Genomic DNA, 16,720 nt, shown 5'->3' with positions numbered 1-16,720 from the left:
CTTGAGAGACAATGGAGTGACCCTATGGGGGTGAAGCCCACCTGCTGGAGAGCCACAGTGCCTGCTGTAACTGCAGAGACCAGCAACTTGTAACTGCTGCCTCCTGAGTTGTTTTTGCCGCATGGCCTGGGCGCAAGCCTGGGCAGTGGGTCTGGAGGTCCCGAGCTGCTCAGATGACTCCCCCCTCTCTCTCCCAAAGGAAAGCAGAACAATACAATTGGCACCAGCTGAGTTGCAAAAGTTCCTGGAAGGAGGCATACAAGGCGCCACCCAACCACCTTAGGCACTCCGCTTCAGATTTGTGTAGGGTTTACTCCTTAGCCTTTTCTTCTCCTGAAGATGTCCCACAAGGTAGGATATGTAAACAACAATAACCAGAATCAAATTTCTCCCCCAACCTAACCTGAGCTGACTGGAGCATGAAGTTTACTGTAACGGGTGGTGGACCCAACTGCCGACTGCACTCCATATGCGCTGCACTTGGGATAACCTGCATATCTCTCCCTCTGATTTCAACCCCATGTGGCTGAGTGCCAACAGCAATGTGGCCAAAACACTGATAAATTGAGCTCACAGTCTTTTCACCCTAAAACAAAATATAAATTTTTCTTATCCACAAAGCTTTCTCAGTTTCAGCCACCCAGCAGGCTGTTCTTTTTGGTTTTCACTGCAGAACCAGGTGTCAGAAACCCTCTTCTTATCTGCTATAAATCCTTCAATGGAGGTTTTTAAGCAGAAGTCAGATGGCCGTCTGTCATGGATGCTTTAGTTGAGATCCCTTCATTGCAGGGGCTTGGATCAGATGACCCTGGTTCTGTGATTCCATGATTCCATGCAGAGATGCCTTGGCAGAGATAGAATCATAGAATCATAGAGTTGGAAGAGACCACAAGGGCCATCGAGTCCAACCCCCTGCCAAGCAGGAAACACCATCAGAGCACTCCTGACATATGGTTGTCAAGCCTCTGCTTAAAGACTTCCAAAGAAGGAGACTCCACCACACTCCTTGGCAGCAAATTCCACTGTCAGGAAGTTCTTCACCCATCTTGTATTTGTGCCTCTCATTTTTTTGCCCAAGTGCAATACTTTACATTACTCCCTGTTAAAATTCATCTTGTTTGTTTTGGCCCAGTTCTCTAATCTGTCAAGGTCGTTTTGAAGTGTGATCCTGTCCTCTGGGGTGTTAGCCACCCCTCCCAGTTTGGTGTCATCTGCAAATTTGATCAGGATGCCCTTGAGTCCATCATCCAAGTCGTTGATAAAGATGTTGAATAAGACCGGGCCCAAGACAGAACCCTGTGGCACCCCACTAGTCACTCTTCTCCAGGATGAAGAGGAACCATTGATGAGCACCCTTTGGGTTCGGTCAGTCAGCCAGTTACAAATCCACTGAGTGGTAGCATAGTCAAGTCCGCATTTTACCAGCTTCTTTACAAGAATATCATGGGGCAACTTGTCAAATGCCTTGCTGAAATCAAGGTAGGCTACATCCACTGCGTTCCCTTCATCTACCAGGCTTGTAATTCTGTCAAAAAACGAGATCAGATGCCTACCCAGCACCTCTCCTGCAAGTACATTGCCCCGCCCCCCAGTGTGGGTCCAAGAAGGGACAGGGGAGCCCGTGACCCTGCACAGAGAAGCATAAAAATGTAGTGGTGGAAGTGACCCCAAGAGTCATTTAGTCCATCTCCCTGCAATTAAAGTAAAACCTTTTATTTCTTAATTTTTATTCTTTGGAAATCTTTTAAAGCCAGATTCAAATTTGGTTCCTTGTTAGTTGGAATTATGTTTGCAAACCAAATCTAGTATTACCATGATTATATATATATATATATATATATATATATATATATACACTTAAATCAAAAGACATTAATAAAACATACACATAAAATCATTTACGAAACATGGTCTCTCCATACACAGAGTTCTGCAGCTGTATTAACCCAGCTGATGGACACTTCTTCCTCTAGTTCAAAATACATACAGAAAATCTTTCCATTGTACTGGCCCATTTTAAATTTGTCACAACCCTCCACTAGCCCAAATCTGCAGTAATTTGGAAAAGATGCAGGAAGGACTCCTGCAAAATGCCTCCATTCTTTCTCCTATGTAAAACACTTTCTAATTTGCCTAACTTGTAGGGAATATCTGGCCCCACAACTGCAGTCTCAAAAACAAGGGGTATAAATTTTCCAGGTAGACTACCGCTGCAGCTGGAGGCTTCACTTTTTTCTTTAAAAATAGCTTTTGTTCACAAACTAAAGAAAAGAAAACTTGCTCACTGCTTTCTCTTATATGGTGCCCAATTTCACATTAAAAATTAACTATAGCTGTCTGTGCCAAACAGTTTGGCCAATAAGTGTTACCTACTGGAAATTTTGAAAGTCCTGCAAAACCTCAGCTGCTCTTGGATAGGAGAAACTGGGTGCTCAGGGGCAGAATCTGCTTCTGATATCTGTCCTCCCATACTGCTAATCAATGCACTTCTGAACACGGAAGTAGGTTGCTGATGCAACTGGTCCATATCTTCTCCCAATCAGCTTTATGCCAAGTTGGAAAAGTGCCAATTCCATGCCTCAACTGTAGATTTCCTGGGTTACAGACTCATGCCTGAGGGGGTGCACATGGATCCCGCTAAGGTGCAGAGCGTGGCTTTGTGGCAGGAACCCCAAACAAAGAAAGACTTGCAGAGATTATTGGGGTTTGCAAACTACTACCGCAAGTTTGTGCTGGCCTATTCAAGGCTGACTACACCTCTCACAGATTGTTTGAAGGGCAAGAAGTCCTTCCAGTGTCACGCAGAAGCGTTTGAATGGCTCAAAACCATGTTCTCTTCGGAGGTAAACCTAGCACACGACCGGCCGCTGATAATGGAAACGGATGCTTCTGACAGGGCAGTGGGTGTGGTGCTGTCGCAGTCACACCCAGATGGCAACCTCTGTCTGTGCACCTTCCACTCTAGGAAGTGACTCCTTCTGAGCAGAACTACACCATTTCGGAGAAGGAACATATAGCTATCAAGGAAGCCTTTGAAATTTGAAGACACTTCCTGGAAGGGGCACAGCACCAGACAGACGTGCACACTAACCATCGTGATCTAGAGTATTGGCAGACGATAAGGCGTTTGAATCAGAGGCAGATTCGCTGGGTGCAGTTCTTTGACAGGTTTGATTTCAGAGTCCAGGCAGTCAGAATCAGGGGGTGGATGCCTTTCTAAGAAGCTGGAATATCAGGACGAGGAACCAGTCTCTGTATGTAGACATATCTTGAAGCCGACACAGCTACAGCTGGCTGCAGGATCGGTGGGGGATGAAGCAGACTTCCAATGACAGACCTGAGAGGATGCCTTCGCCAGAGGCATGGAGACACCAATGAGGCAGAGGGCTTCTCTGAGAAAGAGGTACTATTGTACAAAGGAGAAGCTCTTTATGTTCCAGTGGATGACCTTAGAGCCAAGGTCTTGCATCAATGTCATGATAACCCTACAGTGGATCACTTTGGACAGCACAAGACATTATACCAGGTAACACGGCAGATTTGGTGGCCAAGAGTAAGAGAGGAGGTGAAGGAAGAAGTGTGAGCCTGTGAGACTTGTCAACAGGCAAAGGGGCCGAAAGAAGTACCAGCAGGGTTGCTGCAACCGTTAACTACCCCGCAAGGGCCTTGGGAAACCATTGCTATGGACTTCATAACGGATCTACTGAAGTCGCAGCAGCAGACAGTATTCTGGGTAGTAGTGGACTTGTTCACCAAAATGGCACACTTCGTGCCATGTAAGGGACTCCCAACAGCCCAAGAAACAGAACAGCTCTTCCTAGACCACGTGTTCAGTTGCATGGGCTTTCACTCCAAGTCATTTCAGATTGCGGACCCAATTCACCTCGCAGTTCTGGAAGAAACTCATGCAGTTACTCAAGGTGGAGTTGTGCCTTTCCTCTGCCAGACACCCCAGGACTAATAGAGAGCTGGAGAGAACTAACTCTACATTGCAACAATACCTTCACTGTTACGTAAACTACCAACAAGACGATTGGGTAGCCAAGTTCCCTTTGGCAGAGTTCACGAACAATAACGCCCTTCATGTTTCAATTCAGCAGACCCCCTTCTTTGCTAGCTATGGATACCATGCTCGTTCCTTTCCATCACCAACAACACCTTGTCAGTGCCAGCCGCAGAAGAATTCGTAGGAGTTGGCAGCCATCCAGGAGTTACTAAAGGAGCATCTGGACTGTGCAAATGAGGCCTTTAAGAAGGCAGCAGATGCTCACTGGCAGCCTGGCAGTGAGATCAAGGTGGGGGATCAAGTGTGGTTGTCAACATGCAATTTGCAAAAAGGCAGATGCAAGAAATTAGATCATCAGAGAGTGGGTCCATTTGAAGTGATAGACCAGATTAATCCTGTGACTTTTAGACTTCAGTTGCCTGTACCCATGAAGATTCACCCCATGTTCCACAGATCACTGTTGTCACCAGTGGTGCCTGCGCACCCGTGCCAGACTACTAAGGAAGCTCCTCCACCTCCTGTCATAGTGGAAGGAGAGGAGGAATATGAAGTAGAGCAAATCCTAGACTCTTGATGGCAATGGGAAAAAGTTGCAGTACCTAATTGGGCAGAAGGGGTATGGGCCAGCAGAAAGATTGTGGGAGTATGCAGAGCATGTGCATGCACCAGAATTGTGAAAGGCATTTCATGCAAGCCACCCCCATAGACCCAAGCCAGTGGGGTGGAAGGAGGAGAGCTCGGGGGGGGGGGATGATGTCAGGGACTATGCTGAGCAGGAATGGTGGGAGTCTCCCCTTCCCCCTGCTCCTGATCAGGATCCTGAATCTTCCCAGGAGCAGTGGGACAGTACAGATTTGGAACAGTGGTTTGCAGAGGGACATTGTTCAGAAGACAAAAGTTGGGAGGAACTGGGTGGTGAACAGCTAAGAGAAGAACTGGGAGAGAGAAAGTTAACAGACTCTCTTTTGCCGGAAAGCGTACACCCGCTCAGCCCAAGGTCAAGGAGAGAAGATAAGGTGGCAGCAGAAAAAGCAAAGTGGTTGCAAGATCAGGTTGCAAGACGCAGAAGTGATGTGGATGATGAGGGGGGGAGTGGGTGGAATCCTTAATTGGGAGCACCTTCATTCCTAGAAATGGATTCTTTGTTCTCTCTCTATGATCATTAAAGCTTCTAACTGGTAAGAGACTCCTTTCGCTTTGTTCTGCTTATCTACTGCCAAAGGGTGGGGGAGGAAGCCGAGTCCCTGAAGCCTGACACAGAACTACCAACAAACAAGGAAATGATATGAGTGAAATGAGACACCGGAAAGAATCAACCCCCAAGACCTCAATTTTGCAAGAAACCCACAAATCAATCAAAGCTGATAAAACAGAAGTAATACCACCAAAAATACTATATTGAATAAATAAGCCCAGCCGAAATAAAACAAACCACAAGCAGCACAGAAACAAGCCAAGCCAAGCCAAAGGGAAAGTGTTAGGGTAAGAATTAGGTTAAGTCTTATGGTTAGGGTAGAATCAGAATTAGGGTTAGGGTGAGAATGAGGGTTACGGTTAGCGTTATGGTTAGGGTTAAGCTTATTGTAAGGATAAGGTTTAGGGTGGGGGTTAGAATTCTGCATAGGGTCAGGATTAGAATTACAGTTTGGGTTTGAGTAAGCCACTGGAAAAGAAACAATATCACCAGAATCCCAAAATAAAGCAAGACCTCCCGATGCAGTATATTTGATAAACCCAAAACAAGAAAAACAAGCAGAAACAAGGAAACTAATAGAAAAGCAAAAAGCAATTGTAATGAAGCAGGAATAAAAGAAACACAACAAGTTTTAGTGTTAGGATTAGAATTAGAATTAGGGTTAGGGTTAGGATTATGATTAGAAGTACAATAAGGGTAAGTGTTAGGGTTAGAATGAGGATTAAGGTTAGGGTTAAAATTAGTGTCCAGGTTAGTTTTAGAATTTAAGTTACGGTTAGGGTTAGAATGAGGGTTAGGGTTAGGGTTAGTCAGTGCTTTCCCCCCTAAAAAATATGTTTAGGGGTATTCTCATTTTCCTACTCATATTGAAATGCTGCCCCTCAATGAGGCCAAAGTTCCCCTGCGCCCCCCCCCCGAAAAAGCACTGGTGCTAGCATTACAGTTAGGGTTATGGTTAGTTTTAGCGTTAGGATTAGAATTAGGGTTCAGATTAGGGTTAGGATTAGAATTAGAGTTAGGGTTAGGGTTAGAATGAGGGTTAGGGGTAGAGTAAGCCACTAGAAAAGAAACAAAGTCACCAGAATACCAAAATAAAGCAAAACCTCCCAAGGCGGTATATTTGATAAACCCGAAACCAGCAAAACAAGTAGAAACAAAGAAATTAGCAGAAACGTAAAAGGCAATTATAAAGAAGCAGAACTAAAAGAATAGCAAAAAGAAAAAAAGAAGAAGAAAAGGGGGGGGGGAATGGCCATTAAGAAAGCAAATTCTCCAGAAACGCCAAACCAGTGAAAACTCATATGCTAAATGATGCTTGGTTTTGGAGTTTCTGGTGATTTTGCTCTTTCATGTTGCTTGCTTATTGGTTTCTAGTGATTCTAGTTCCATTAGTTTCCATTAGATTCTTTTCCATTAGTTTTTGAGTTTCTAGTGGTTTTGTTTCATCTTCATGCTTCAGATTTTTAGGCCCTTTGTTCGCTTGTTAATGCATATGGTGGTTCTTCACCTTTGGAAGTTGTGATATATTCTTTTGTGAAGACACTTTATTTGTCCTAATTGTAAAGGTAAAGGTAAAGGTACCCCTGCCCGTACGGGCCAGTCTTGACAGACTCTGGGGTTGTGCGCCCATCTCACTTAAGAGGCCAGGGGCCAGCGCTGTCCGGAGACACTTCCGGGTCACGTGGCCAGCGTGACATCGCTGCTCTGGCGAGCCAGAGCCGCACACGGAAACGCCGTTTACCTTCCCGCTGGTAAGCGGTCCCTATTTATCTACTTGCACCCGGAGGTGCTTTCGAACTGCTAGGTTGGCAGGCGCTGGGACCGAGCAGCGGGAGCGCACCCCGCCGCAGGGATTCGAACCGCCGACCTTTCGATCGGCAAGTCCTAGGTGCTGAGGCTTTAACCCACAGCGCCACCTGCGTCCCAGGCTGTCCTAATTGTACTAGATCTCAAAATGCTAATTTGCCCTTTTGGTCTGAAGGTCTTATAAACCAGAAGTAATACCACCAAAAATACTGAATTGAAGAAATAAGCCTGACTGAAATGCTTGTTTTTCGTGTTGCAGTCTTTGCTTCATTTCTGTTTTTTCTTGGCTTTTGCATTTCTGATGAGACCCGATAATCCCCAAAGCAAGAAAAACTACCAAATGAAGAAAATAAACAAGCAAGAAACAGAGATAGTGAAAGCTAATATGCTAAATGTTGCTTTGTTTTGCAGTTTCTGGTTATTTTGTTCTTCCATGTTGTTTGCTAATGGTTCTAGTTCTTTTCCACAAGTTTTTGAGTTTGGAGTGTTGAATGGTCTCTTTAAATTTGAAGGTTTATTATTGTTCCACAAGATGTGTATTTCTTTAAGGGCCAGAGCAAATAATGTGACCTAGTTTTACAGCTGTGAAGCAGTATAGCAGGTGCTGTTAAGGTGTGGTAATTAACCTGTTGGGTATAGTATATAAAGAGCAGCACCTAGCTCTCTCAGCACCCTGGTGGTTGGGTCATGCTTATTGCTATATTATAATTTTATAATGTTATAATTATAATATTATAATTAGTGTAAAAGGAGTTTTTGTTATTAAAACCTAGCTAAAGTTATTTTGCGTTCCTTGTGATGTGTGGTCTCTCCAGCACGCCTTCTACAGTGCAACTAGTCTGCAAATAGCCAACATTGTTTTGTTTTTAGCTTTCAAGTGAATTTGCATTTATTCCATTGTTTTTCATGCTCCTTTTGACTTTGTTTCATTTCTGGGTTCTTTCTTGTCTTTTCCACTTCAGCTGGTTTTCTTTATTTTTATGAGATTTTATTTCTGGTGGTTTTGTTTGTTTCTGCAGGTTTTGCTTTTTAAAAAGTTTTTGGTGGTTTCAAAAACAATAGAAAATATAATGTGTGGGGCACAGCCATAATCTAACAAATTCAGTTTAAATTGCCTGAGAACACTTAACCATACTTTCCTCAGATTAAACAGGGATCAGGAACGTCATACCCTCAAGCTGTTTTGAACTACAACTCACATTCTCCAAATATAAATTGCTATAGCATTTCACTTTTAAGCAGAGAGGCACTTGACCACCCAAGTTCAAAAGGTTAGTAGAGTGCTCCACCTCAGGGCGACAACTAGAGTATGTGATTCTATTGCTGCTCCCCCCAGATTTCTCTTCTACCCCCCATCACACAGTCTGAGGCGACAGAGCATGCTTAGTCAATCCTCATTGAGTTTTCGCCCCCCTCCCCCATTAGGCTTCCCCCCCCCCAAAGGTATGTGTGTGCAGGATTAACGACTAAAATCATATTCTGCCAACCACACATAGTCCTCCAGTTGGAGCCTGTCCATTATTACTTCCTCAGGCTCTGTTCCTGCAAAAGATAGTTCAGGCACTGGGGCCTGTCTTATATATTCTTTTGTGAAGACACTTTATTTGTTCTAATTGTACTAGATCTCAAAATGCTAATTTGCCCTTTTGGTCTGAAGGTCTTTCCGAGATATTAATTTGAAAACATAGCCTGATATTTTTACTTAGTTTATCTGTAGTTTTCAGATATAATTTTTAACTAACCTCTTTCTACTATCTTTGTATATGGATTTTTGAAATTCTGTTTTGTAATTCAGACTGCATATGAACATGATGGATTGTTGTTTCCTAAGAGAGGGATTCTTTCCCCCCTTTTTGTTTTTCTGTACATTTAAAAACTAATAAATGTTGAAGGCCAAGAAAGAAATCATGGGAGCCCTATAAAGTCTTCAAGCAGGCTTACCACACACAGACATTCTGCCAATATTTAAGACTTTAATAAATTATCATTGCAGATAGGGGGTGGCTACAGCAGCTCTATAGTGACATCTTCACTATGAAATGCTATTCCCCATGGAAAAGAAGTCTGCTGCATTTATGTATAATATCCATATCTGCAGATCTATTCTTGCTACAGGTGCAGCCTCTTAAAGCTTATTTTATTGCTTCCATCTTGCAGTGTTTCAATGAAATTGAATGAGAAGTTAAAGTATAGCACATACTTCAGGGAAAGATGTTCACTGTACACATCAGTTTGGCTCTTTTGTCTTGTCATTTCAGGTTTATAAGCTCTTATTAACTAACTAACTAACTAACTAACTAACTAACTAACTAACTAACTAACTAGAGCCCTTCAGCCAAGGATCACAGGGTAGGTTACAATATAAAACACAAAACATAGTAACAAACAAAAACAATAACCCCTCCACAGTGTAAAAGGCATAGATCATTTAATTAGCCATATGTAAGTTCCTGTGTCCTGTCAATATAATAAATTTATCTTCCATTCAATTTTATTATAAAAAAATCAACATTTTATTTGTTACAACTCCATGTATAGTAATAATTGAAAAGGGGGGATGGGAACTTTGTACAAGGGTTATATACAGTTTGCAAGTAAAGCACTTTTATTTTACAATTCAAAAAGAAGTGTTAGTGAATGAGTGAGTAGGGTTGACCAAATGTTGGTCATTATAACAAATACATCCTTGCAAAGCACCATCATACATAAGTCTATGACCACACTAACTGGATTTTAAAGACAGTGAAAGAAAGATAAAAATTACAAGTTGTGAGCATTTAAAATATTAAAAGCAGCACCAGATCCTTCACTTTGCAAACAAGGCTTGTTCAGCTTATGGTGGCTGGTATCTTCATATGTGAAAATATACTGACTCCATCCCTTCCCCAGTTTGACTAAAGGCAATGGTAGATTTGACTGGAAGATTCCCCTGCCTTGTTGTTTTAGGCCTCTGGGCCAGCATCCTTTTAACCTCTTTTTGGCATCCAATGCTTCTACTGCAACAGTGAACTCTCCTCCACTCCCCCCTCAAAAAAAATCTCTTTTATTTTCCATTTTAAAGTTTAAAATGGATGCCAGACAAAAATGTCCTTAACATGGTTTAGGCTGACACCCTTTGGCCAGAAGTATTTTCAAGACAAAAATTGCCCTCCTTAATGAAAACTTCCATAAATGGACAGAGACAAATAAATTTCAGAGTGCCTGTGCTCGCACACAGATTTTGGAGTTATCACTTTACCTGCAAACATCACAAGTACAGTTTTACGAAATTCAGTCATTCCTGTTAACAGGTGCTTTCCACCAATTAACAACTAACAGATTTCACCCTGTAGCATGTAACAGAATGGTAGCTTATCTGTGTGGTGAAAAGCCCACTCTTTTCAGTCCCATTGATTGCAATGGGAAAGACTGAAACATACATATTTCTGTCCCCCTGAAATCAATGGAAATAAAAAAATGCATTTACAGTTTCTATGCACATTTACTTAAACATCCCATTAGTAGTGGGATGCATGTTGTATAGTTTTGCATGCATTCTGTTTTGTAATTGTGACCTACAGTTTAGATCATTCAACTTCCTATTTGGCTTTTAAAAAAATAAAAATAAAAATAAAAATCTCTTAAATAAAAAGTAGCATTCATGACTGATTGTCATTATGCATCCCCCAGTCTAATTTTAGTAAAAACAAACAAACCCAGAGACTTTAAAAGTAGTCTCATACATAAAAACTTTGTACTTTGTTTACTGCATCTAGAAACTATTTTTAAATAGCTTTCTGCAGAATTCATTTACTGGGAACCCAGTTAAATAAATATAAATATTTTTTCTGTGGCTGTAAAATAATTTAATGTAGAGTACTGTTTTAGCAATTAAAGCTAAATGATACTACAGTGGTACCTCACAAGCCGAATGCCTCGCAAGATGAAAAACTCGCAAGACGAAAGTGTTTTTCGTTTTTTGAGTTGCTTCGCAAGACGGATTTCCCTATGGGCTTGCTTCGCAAGATGAAAACATCTTGCAAGTTTGTTTCCTTTTTCTTGAAACCGTGCATTCAGGGGGTGCAGTTGCGACTTGACTTCGAGGAGCAACTCATAGCACGCCTTTTTTGAGGTTTTTGAAGACTTTGGTGATTTTTGAAGCTTTTCCAAAATCCGTGCTTCGCAAGACGAAAAAAATCGTAAGATGAAAAAACTCGCAGAACGAATTAATTTCGTTTTGCGAGGTACCACTGTATATCATAAAATGGAAGTTGCCCGTTCCTATCAATCATACAGGTGCACATCATGGTTGCTTTTCTGATAAATATTTCACAAAGTCTTTACTAGAGAAAGATTAACTTGACTTTCTGACTTTATCTTGCCAAAGCAGAATTGGAAAAGGCTACAATCAGGAAGTTTAGAAATACCTTCTGCAAATGTCTATTAGACAGGTATTTATTTTAAAAACACTTGTCAAATGTGAACACTTGGTAATTGAAACACAAATAATATTGATTATATGGAATGCTATGGTCTCTGCCTGACTAAGGATTGTCTTCGCATGGTGGCAAATGGCTGCCCATGCATCCTAGGAGAAGGACCTGCAGGATCAGACCAAGAGCCCACCCAGCCCAGCATCCTGTTTCTCACAGTGGCTAACCAGATGCCTCTGCAGTCAGCATATAACCAATAGGACTTTGCATATAAAGTCTTAATGGTTATATGCTGACATAATAATCTAGCCCCTGACAGCCTCCCTGGGTTTGTCCAATTCCCCTTGAAAGCAGTCAGAGTTGCTGGCCATCACCACATCTTGTGGTACCAAACTCCATAACCTGTGACCTGGCTGCCCTTTGCATAGGTCCATATGCACAAGAAGCCTGTTCACACAATCTTTCATAAAATTGTGGGGATGATATGGGGAAGGATCCTGACAGCTAATGGAAAACAGAAGCCAGGAGAAAGTTTTCTGTTGGGTATAAATGGCCTCCTAAGTGAAAGCAGCTCCTTGGTCCAGGGAACAAAAAGTGACTGACTACCTCTCTACCTCTGGTGAAGAGTTAAACTCAAAACACATTAGGCTGAAGAAAGTGGGAGTGCACCCGCAAATAAATGTAAATTTTCTCCTGTGACTTTGGATGCCTCCACCCTGTATTTCTTTCTAGACAAGCCTTCTCCCTGATTCTTGGTGGTGGAAAGCCCTTCTGTTGCTATAGGCAAAACATGGGTAATGATGAACAGAGCATTACAGGAAAAGTCAAGCCATGACACTACACTGCACAGAGGTGGAAGAAATGGTGCAAGTCAAGCTGACAAGCTAGGCACCTAGAATGGTTTCATTCTATTCTTTTTATTTTATTATATTATTGCACTTTCAATTTTATAAACAAGAACAAAGATTCTATTCTTAGTGCTCTTGCTCATCTTCAAATGTAAATTCAACTCTGAGGTTGATTTGTTTTAGTATGCAACTGTTGATCTACAGAGATGCGAAACAGCTTATCCTTGGCTTGACTCAAGATAGCATTTGCTCTAAGTTAGTGACTTTCTTTCCAGGGTTTGTCCTGCGTGCACCACAAAAAATTGACAGTTATCTGTCATCTAAATGAATTTGCACAGGAGGCAAGAAATCTTGGCTCCATCACTGAAAGAAGATAGCACAGCACAGCATAAGCTCAACCACCTTGTAAAAGAAATTGGCACAAATACACACTTTGCAAGAAGAAGATTGTTGCCAACGCAGTACAAACATTTGGATTGAGATAAAGCAACACAATATTCTGAATTCCCCAGTGCAATTTTATATGGGCTAATTCCCAGTCAGAATGGTGTTCACTTAAATAATGGTCACTTCCCACCAGCAGTACAGCCTCTGTTCAACCTCAAATATTCTTCACAGATTAGGTACTGCATGAAGTTTCCTTATTCTGCAACTTCCAGGTGATCCCAGGTAAATATTTTCTGTTCAAAAATTCAAAATGGACAGCTAGATAACTTCCAAGTTTGTGAAATGAAGCTCCTGTAATTCAGCACTTTCTTTTTTTTGGGGGGGGGGTGTAGAAATGTACAAGCTAGCCTTTGAAACCAAAGCCTAATTCCAAAATTTGGCCTGCAATCCTGACAAGCATAACTTGGGAAGCAAATTTCATTTAACTCATTTAAGTTTACTTCCATGTCAATGCACTTAGGTCTAGAATACAAATAGATTTCCTTTAAAGCTTCTTCAGGCACATAGTGTACATCCATTAGATTTCCAAATGCCAAGGTTGCTCATGGAGTTGAAATAAAAGTGAGCTTCTGAGAATGAAATGTAACAGTGCACAAGTTAGCCAAAAAACAAAACAAAAAAACTCAAACCCCATGAAAGTTACAGATTCAAAGGCAGGTCATGTTTGGAGCCTGAAAACTTTCAGACATAAAAGGGCTTCTTTTATATAGTAGTTGTGGCTGCCATGCCCATGCTGATATTATACTAGTATTTCCTGCATGACACAAAGCATGAAATTGTGATTTATTTCTAAATACAATAGGAGGAGGCTCTAAGGAGGAGTAGCCCATTGCAACTTTCCGGGACATGTCTATTCTGTATTCCCAAGTTTTTGAAAACGCACATCTCAATTTTGTGTTTTTCTCATTTAGTTCAGCATCCAATGTGGTAATGCAGATGCAATCATGGCTAATATGATTTCCACAAAATGTATGAAACAGCTCTTAGTGAAAATAATGGGATTTCCTGACATCTATTTACAATCAGTGTAACAATACTATTATTTTTATTCTAGCAGAAAGGCTCTGTAGCCTCTTTGTGATAGCTGTCCAAGTTCCAAAGCCTGAACTTCAGAAAAGCTTTTTTCACATCTTGATTTCTTGCCAGCATGTAAAGCTACCATAAAATGAAGCCCTGGCACCCCTTCCAAATCAGGGAAGGGTTGTAGAGAAAATGAAACTAACTAGATAGATAACAAAATACTTTGGCAAAGAATGATGGTAAAAAAAACCTGTTGTTCACAGCAGTTTATGCTTAAGAACTGAATTTCTGCCATAGAAGAGGAAGTGGAAATCGCACTGTAAAGACTGGGTTACTTAACTTCAACAGGAAGACGTGTTTCAAACAACCAAGGAGGTCCCGAGTGCATCCTGAATGAAAAACGCTTAAATGTTTCCTAATAAAGAAAAATATCATTTTAAAATATATATGTAAGCATTGTATACTGCGGTATTCACTAGACACTGAAAGTACTGCAAGAACATAATATTTCATTTATATTAAACTAAGAACTGAAAGTAAAATTTTATAGTTTATAAATATGACATCTAGATGATGATGATGATGATGATGATGTCGTCATTATATTTTTATACAACAACACCTTTTCTGGGCACTGAAACATTTTAAAGTGCTGGCAGGAAAAGGTATTCAGGTATAATTACCCTTGTCTTTATGATGGGAATAGCTCTGACCTGGTAGAACATAATCCTATTGTACTGCCAGGAAAGGAAGGGGGGGGGGAAGACTCCTCTCACACACTTACATATTCACAAAAGGCCCATTCATTCTTTACTCAGCTCCAAAGAGTTAACATGGTGGTGGAACTAGGAACAGTCCTCAAGTTTGTGCACTCCTTCTCTCGATTCTCTTACAGCAGACAGATGCTAACAAAGAGACCTTCCTGGCCCTGCAAAATGGAGCAGGGAGACATAAGGGAAGAAGTAAGCAAGCTCGAGGCCCACTCCTTATTCTCCTCTCAGAAGGTTATTGTGGCACCCAATAAACAGCCACAATCCACTGAACACCTATATTGTTCTTTTTAGCACACACACAGCAACTTGAAACATAACCACAGCCAAGAAAATGATAGAACACCTAGAAAGGGACAAACGTAGAAATGATGCAACTTGGCTACTTCAGAAAATGTGAATTAAGCAAAAAGGTGACATTTTCAAAAGTGTATAAGCATCCATGATTTCACTTCTGAGAATAAAGCCCTTTATGTACCATTAGTTATCTGTCTGGTTTATGTACCATTAGTTATCAGTTTTCTTCAGCTTTAATTTGAATTGCTGGTCCATCAGAGCAAATGCCAGAGGTTATTCAGCTCTTTGAAGACGTTTAGATATGCTGCTTTATGGTCTGTTCCCTTGGTTCTATTCCTTGTCAAAAGCTCTCTTCTTTTCCTTTTTGGTGTTTGGCTCATTGAACAGCAATACAACCTTGATCCTTCTATTTCCCAATGTGCTCGGTCACTTCACAAATTTTAAGGCATCTTCTTGTGTTCCATTTGGAAAAATAAACAACAAACTTCGTATACAAATTTTAAAATTTTCTTATGGCACAAAGCAGCAAACTGTTTTAGGAAAATATATAAATAACCTTCTCTCTCTCCCCACCCCCTTTCTGTACAAGATATATGCAATATAACCCCCACCCTCATTTAATAATTTTCAGCTGTACACACTATAGCCTGCCTCATGTCCTCCCCCCTCTTGATAAGGACAGTTAGTATTTACACTGGTGGGTTGGAGGCAGTCAAAGGAGGGAGGGAGTCTCTCATGAGGAGTCTGTGCAAGGAGAAGGGGGCGGTGGATAGAGGTGGTGAGAGTAACTCCGTTCTGTGTATGGAGATGGTGGGCAGCTCTCATAGTTCTCCTCTGCCGATAAGTACTGGCTGCGTGGTGTGGGCGGTGGGGGTACAGGCTCAGAATCATAGTTCAAATCACTGGTGTAACCCTTTCCCACAGTTGCCATCACTCTACGGCTGGGGGCGTAGTCACTGTCACAAACATCTGTGCTGCATGGTGTAGTGGGAGGGGCAAAATGCCGGTAGCTGTATGGCCTGTAACTGGGATGGGAAGAAAAAAAGAGTTAGGAAGGAAAGACGCATCAACATTTGAAAGGAATCTCAGATTTCCTTGACCATGCAACATGCCAATATGATCAGTAGGCAAAGGGTTGTTTTTGTGGGTGTGGGTGTTTCCTGCAACATGCTGTTGGTGCAATAAAAGTGCATTGATGGCTGATTGATATTGCACCATCCACACATCAATTTCACTTTATTAGTTGTCCTGCAATGGTTCCCCAGTGTTAGAGCACTACAGCACTACTGCCATCTGGAAGGGAAATATGTGCCCAACAAAGGCAGGATCAAATCAAAAGCAGCAACATAACCAGAACATTTCATAGAATCAGAGTTGGAAGGGACCCTGAGCATCATCTAGTACAACCCTCTGCAATGCAGGAATCTGCAGCTGTCCCCTACAGGGATTGAACCTTGGCGTTATCAGGACCATGCTCTAACCAACTGAGCTATCTGAGCTATTTGTGGTATAAAAAGTTACAGGATTTCAGCAGAAAACTATGGGACATGCAGTGATAGGAAAATGAAGCAGTATGTCAGTCCTGAACATTTTGCAGGCACAAACAGTAGGGAAAGTGAGATTGTGCTTGACTGCCTTGATCCTATTATTAACACAACAAATAATCATGAATGCACAATAAAAAGACATTTTGGAAAGGTCCAAACACATTTTTTGTTTTTCTCCTTAGACAGCTTTTGCATTAAATGAAAAATGAAGGCAGCTCCCTGTGTAGCCTCCACAGTGCAAGGAAAGACCTGCTTTGCATGAAATTTCAGTAAATCTTATTTGCTCAGGGAGTAGTATATTCATTCACTTCTTCTGCCTTCCATTTTGATACTGTCCTGGCTCGGGAAGCATATATGCATACCCCAAGACAA

General features: G+C 41.5%; 1 protein-coding gene across 4 annotated transcripts in view; it reads right to left on the bottom strand.

The window, feature by feature from the left end:
• Window positions 1-13,035: 13,035 nt before the first annotated feature.
• The window catches only part of LRP6 (LDL receptor related protein 6), a 105,663-nt gene continuing 101,978 nt past the window's right edge, over window positions 13,036-16,720 (bottom strand). For all 4 annotated transcript variants that reach the window (XM_079975085.1, XM_079975086.1, XM_079975087.1 and 1 more), the window contains one exon: window positions 13,036-15,826. In XM_079975085.1, the coding sequence (XP_079831211.1) occupies window positions 15,535-15,826 (292 nt within the window). In that variant the 3' untranslated portion in view covers window positions 13,036-15,534. The remainder of the gene's footprint in view (window positions 15,827-16,720) is intronic.

The sequence above is a fragment of the Podarcis cretensis genome (assembly GCF_951804945.1).
Source record: "Podarcis cretensis genome assembly, chromosome: 5".
Classification (NCBI taxonomy): Eukaryota; Metazoa; Chordata; class Lepidosauria; order Squamata; family Lacertidae; genus Podarcis; species Podarcis cretensis.
Note: the sequence above shows the minus strand (reverse complement) of the source record. Positions and strands in the feature narration are given on the sequence as shown.